At 38.3% G+C, this 6,000-nt stretch overlaps 1 protein-coding gene across 1 annotated transcript; it reads right to left on the reverse strand.

Annotated features, from left to right (window-relative positions):
• Positions 1 to 2,106: 2,106 nt before the first annotated feature.
• Positions 2,107 to 5,799, reverse strand: LOC129270285 (C-type lectin 9a-like). The gene is made up of 3 exons (XM_054907681.2): positions 5,401 to 5,799; positions 4,295 to 4,478; positions 2,107 to 2,368 (listed from the first exon to the last, which is right to left on the reverse strand). The coding sequence occupies exons 1-3, from the start codon at positions 5,665 to 5,667 to the stop codon at positions 2,181 to 2,183; spliced, it is 639 nt and encodes a 212-aa protein (XP_054763656.2). The 5' UTR covers positions 5,668 to 5,799; the 3' UTR covers positions 2,107 to 2,180.
• Between the last annotated feature and the right edge of the window lie 201 nt (positions 5,800 to 6,000).

Consider the following 6,000-nt stretch of genomic DNA (forward strand, 5'->3'; position numbering starts at 1 on the left):
GCAAAATAAGCTGAAGTTACCTTGAATTGAAGGTCAACCACCAAATAAGAGGGATGGGTGGGGTGGGGTTATCTCTATTCAAACAATCGCATGGATATAGAGGGCGTAGTAATTATAATCAATGTGTTGAATCAGCTGAACACACCCCCTCTGAAGCATCGGGTGTGAAGAGCCGTATATACATGATATAAAGGACTAGTTGCTCGGTTGGTGTATTCTTGCCAGGAGGAAGATCAGGGATCAGTTAGCTTGATTGCAAGTCGATGCTAATCGTATAATCTCTCCTCGCTTTGATTGACCTAATCGCAAATGCAAGATTTATTCTGGCAATTAAACCCCCCATCCCTGGCATTCAATCCTATTTGCTTCTAACTTCTATTGCATGATGTATAAGTAGGTCACCGGGTAAAAAAAAAGAAAGAAGAAACCTGATCTACCCCTACACTTACCCCGACCTATTTTAATAACAACTCGATTAAAACTATCTTGATGTAGCCAGGAGCGTAAGCTTTACTCGAGGTTGAAAAATGTACCTTTCATTAATCTTTTAAGAGCGCTATGTTAGGGCAGCTTCCACATCTAATCCATGTGTCTTTCCGAAATGAGTTTTTTCAAAAATGATAGACCGATTTTATAACATATGGCGCTAACGAATACAAAGTGGACTGTCGTGGAAATTAAATTTATCATTTTTCATAACCATTGTTTTTCCCCTCCAGATACTTTTATACAATTATAACATTTCTTTTTCAATCTCATAATTATCATTTATTGCCACTTTGAACTATGGTAATCATTATTCAAATAACATTATTGAGGGCACTGATAAGAATTACAACAAAGAAGCGCCTTTGAAATAGTTATTGAACTCCCGAGGCAAAGCAAAATGGCGCTTGGACTGTTAGAGGTAGCAAGCATGCCTAGTGTGTGCAATTATCATACTATTCAAGGAAAGTGATGCGCATTATGTCTAATGAGATAAAAAAAAATCTTTTAAACCAGTACTGGTCTTCTTTATTTGAATAAAAAATATACACACGTATACATGTACACAAATTCAAAAAAGAGCTTGTAGAATCATGTTGGGCCCAAACTACACAGATTATGCCAGTGCTTGCCTATCATGTGAAATTCCTACTCTGGAATACAGAAGGGAGAAACTCAGCCTGGATTTCGCAATGTCTTTAACCAAACATCCAACATTCAGTACCTGGTTACCTCCTCCAAAAAACTTAACCATCAATCTCCGACATACTCCTAGATATCAGCAATACAAATGTAAGACAAATCGATTTCGCAATAGCCCCATACCATATTTCATAGATCTCCTGAATAAAGACATGCCCAATCGATAAACCCATTGCTCATTTGAAAGAAATACCAGCCTACTTGCAATATCAAGTTTTTTCATGAATGAGGAAATCAACTCTTTTATTTAATATCCATATATTTTTATTGATCTTTTACAGCTTACTTATTTTGTTTTTATTATTCTTAATTTACCTTTTCCTCATTATCTTATGTACATGTATGTAAATCTTCATTGCCTAAGTATTCTTGCCTATACACATATTTCTCATGTCACTTTTTACAAAGGTGTACTGCTTTTTAATGTTTGAAATATGTAATGAGTCTTTTAATTGTTTTTACTTTGTATGCATGACCAATTCAGCCATTTGGCTGCGACTCATGTTTTTAATAAACCTTGAATTGAATTGAATTGAAACAAAAGTTTTACAAGTTATGAGATAATGAGATAATGATTTGAATCTTTGTTTCCTGATTAACTATCCTCATTTGAAAATTGTAATGACGGGTCAAAAGAACAAGTCTTTAGAACTTTCCTTTGCTTCGGTCATTACCGATGTACCGGGTCATTATACTTATGATAATGAGACGAATTACTTAATTTATTAATAGTCATAACAATGTCAAAAATCGTTGTGAATATATAACAGATCAACGAAGATTACTTTCGGCGGAACTACAACAAATAGTGACTTGTAAATAGCAATTTACCTATCGGACAGCAACACATATCGGACAGTCATTCATTACAAATCCAACGCAACAACTTTGGCTGGTCTGACGACGGTTTCGCTTGTGTGATTTAACACGTCGATCTTAACACTTTGTGAAAAGCGTCCTTCCCTATATCCCAACCCGAGGATGGATTGATTTTATACAGGTCCAGGAGCTCTCACAGGCTCGGGCTGATTCATAGGTTGGTTTGGAGCTTGGGCAAACTCACAGGCAAACGGCAGACCGTTAACCCTGTTCACTGGGTGCTCACAGTCTGTAGTGTTCCATTTCTTCTGGCTGATCCCTCGACCAGACACATATGTACAAAAACCACCTTCACTGTCGACTGGGTATGGGATGAAAGAAGATAAATGAGTGAATCATATTTACATTTCTGTCAGCCACCTCCCTTGTATTTCATTTTTAGTGAATACGCCAGAAATGTGGGTAACTACCTGATGAGGGAGGGTGAATGTGTCGAAATTTTTATTTTCTATTGTTATATTATGGTTAATAGATGCCCCCTCCCATAAATGTACTTTACTATTTTATAAGAAACACGCTTTATTTTCAAATGCACTACATCAATCTAATGATAGTCTTCCACTGTTGAATATCGCACACAATATTGCGACACTCTTTAGTTGATTGTCCCTGGTTTTGCCCTAAACTACCTATTGCTAATCTTTCAAAATGGGGGGATTGTAAAATCATAATTAAAAAAATCGAGTCAGTAAAGAGGGTAACAAAGTCAATGACATATTGTAGGAAAACAATGATTTTCGTAAATACCCATCATGATCTATAATCATCATGGAAACATATCGGACAAAGGTTAATTCAAACTGAAGTTTGCTACAAAGAAAGTTCATCACCAAAAACTACAAAGTGCGCGAAAAAAAATACACATCTGATAACGTGACTATAATTATTAGAGTGAACACGATATTGTTTAAGGCACTGCTCAATGCAAACATTAGTCCGACAGAGGTTGGTAGACATTCACATCTTCTCCTGATAAGCACTGTACGTTAATCATGGGGAGCGTTTCATCAACATTTTCGTCCGACAAGTTGTCAAGTCTGATAATTTTCCTTGCTTATGATTGGCTGAGAGGCACTCTCACCATAGTGACTGTCGTGAAAAACAGTACTTGTCGGATAAATGTCTGACAAGTCCTTTCATGGAACGCTCCCCTGCAATCGCTATTGCTCTGAGCCAACCAATGTAAACGAGTTACCGTCACCGATCAATGACCATTACTCAACATGGCCGCAAAACGTAATAACATGAATGATGCATACTTGATGAATGTTCTTAGAAAAAAAACCTCTTGCTATGAATGAGCTACAGGCATAGAAAAAAGGCTACATAGTCGGCGAATGTATTTGTTTTTAACTCGGAACTAGTTCTCGTAAAAAAATATTTCACTAAACCTTATAAACTCCATGATAGTCTCGGGAAGCGTTACATGAAATGACCTGTCGGACATTTTATTCGACAAATCATGTTTCATCCGAAAGTTACCATAGTAACAGTGCTTCTCGGTCAATCAAAATCAAGGGAAGTTGTCAAATCTGACAACATGTCAGACCAAAATGTTGATGAAACGCTCTCATGACATGTAGTGTTGAAATTATTTTCTTTGATGAATGCTAGAAGGCAAAATTATCCACCCGTCCCTTTTCTCTCTCTCTCTCTCTCTCTCTCTCTCTCTCTCTCTCTCTTGTCTTTCTGTTTATTATTTATGTTCTATGAAAAAAGGCCTACAATACTAACAGGTCATTTCGCCCAGGGGTGGATCCAGGATTTTCAAAGGGGGGCACATTTTCGAGAGGAAAAATTAAAAAACTACAAAAATGTCCTCAATTTCAAGGGGGGTACTCTCGTGTTTTAACGGCAGTTTTACATTACAAGTTTTAATTGTGCCTCTCGAGGGGGGGGGGGGCACGAGTCGGCTGTGCCCCCAGTGGATCCACCAGTGACCTCACCATCTTCCCATCTTCTATTGCATTCCCTCATGCCGTCTTTCCTTGTACATGAGTCGTATTATAGTCTGAATTATCTCACAATCCCGCCGCCTCCTTCCAATACCCGTATACAATTACAGAGTTTGCAGCTCCTATTGCACGGGCCATTGCATGATTTAAGCTTGTGGTACGGACATATTTCCGTCTCAATGTAAGACTTAATGATAGATCACAATTATTTATATCTGAATTACTCTTCAAAGAGAACACTATCATAATCTACAAAGATACAACCAACTTACCAGCATCTTGGACGCCGGAATCCCATTGATGGTAAAGAGGAAGAGAGCCATCCGTCCAGTACAAGTGACCTGATTGTTTGGTGAGACCAATCCAGTATATACTATCTACTGCCATGTCCCCACGGCCCATGCGCTTCCAAAGGCAATGAACGAAATTGTTCTCTACGTCCCCATATATCGAAGCCTGAAAGAAAGGTTTTGATCGTCATGTTATTAACATAATCCGACATTACTGTTCTACACTGAAATGAAATGAAATAAACGAAAAAAAAAAATTCTCAAAAAATTACAAAGCGCTAGAATATTGTGCCTTGTAGAATCAGGTTATTTGATTTGCTATGAACATTCGCTACCATGACGACTTTTACCACAACCATAAGTTTGTCAGACATTTATTGGTTTTAATTCTTTAAACTTTAAAATGATTTTCTGCACTTATTGAAACAAGCTTTGTATTAGTGATAGACTTCCACTTAAGACTGGACTCTATTTTACATTTTAAAAATAAAATCCCATGCGAATTTGAAACGAAATTTGCTCAAATATTCCATTTCCATGCGAGGTTAGAGGCAATACATCCGACCACAAACGTACAATAAAAGAAACACCAGGGTTCTGACATTTCAAAATAGTCTTTGGCCCTTCAAAGTCAGCGACGTGTTTTAACAAGTGCAAGTACAAGATGCCTACAATTGCGTTTAAATGTATGACGAAAAAGCAATATACATGTAATTCCAATTCCGAAATACTATTTTGTTTTTGTTTATTTGCTTATATTCCTTGCATTGTATATTTGTCTTGTATCATTTTGCACTTCTTGTTATGAACAAAATATTGGCAATTGCCAGTGAAGTTCTAATAAATTCAATTCAATTCAATTCAATTCATGTATATGAAAAGGCTTGCCCAGGGGATTAAACTGTCGTGGTATATGGGTCGAACCCCGCCAGATCACCATGGGTCTAAATATGGCCTCAAACCCCAAGACCACGATACCATGATCATGAGGTATTGCGTGTAGCTCGAATTAGCATGGATGGAAACAACTGCACTACAAAGTGCACAAAAAATATGATCCAAGTAAAAGTAGAATCTTAGAAACGAACCAGGTGCCCCATCACACCATGTCCGCAGGCTGCTACGACAAGGTCATGGCAACGTAATTCTGCGTCTGGCCAAGGTTGCGGTTCCCCAACGATGATGTAGCAAGATTTGTCCAGGTAGTTCCAACCCGAAGGGCACTGGTTCTGGCAGACCGATGGCGTAGCTGGTACCGGCGGTGGGTGTGATAGAGGACAACCCGTAGAAAGCGTCTGGAGAGCTACCCATGTCACGAGGAGATGGTGCACAGTCTGTCTTCTAGTTGGGTTCATCCTACTGCAGGTTACGGAAGGTTTACTAGGAAAAGATGCTTTTCATTCAAATTCTTTCTCGAGAATGGCCCAGAACAGCCCAACGTTGGTAACAATCTTTGGAACACAAGTTTGCTGTTTATCCTATTTTATCCTAGAGTATCAAGCATCTAGCCAATTAACATGCTTCCTTTGTTATTGATACACACATCTGCGTCTCCAAGCCATCCTGGGAGTTTTCACAGATGTTCATGGAACCGTGTGCCAAATTACAAATATGTGATTTTGCCTACATGTACTCCAGAAATATCATTCATTTTATCTGGGCCGGCTAGTGTGAGGTTTCATCGACAA

The sequence above is a fragment of the Lytechinus pictus genome, chromosome 10 (genome assembly GCF_037042905.1).
Source record: "Lytechinus pictus isolate F3 Inbred chromosome 10, Lp3.0, whole genome shotgun sequence".
Taxonomy (NCBI): Eukaryota; Metazoa; Echinodermata; class Echinoidea; order Temnopleuroida; family Toxopneustidae; genus Lytechinus; species Lytechinus pictus.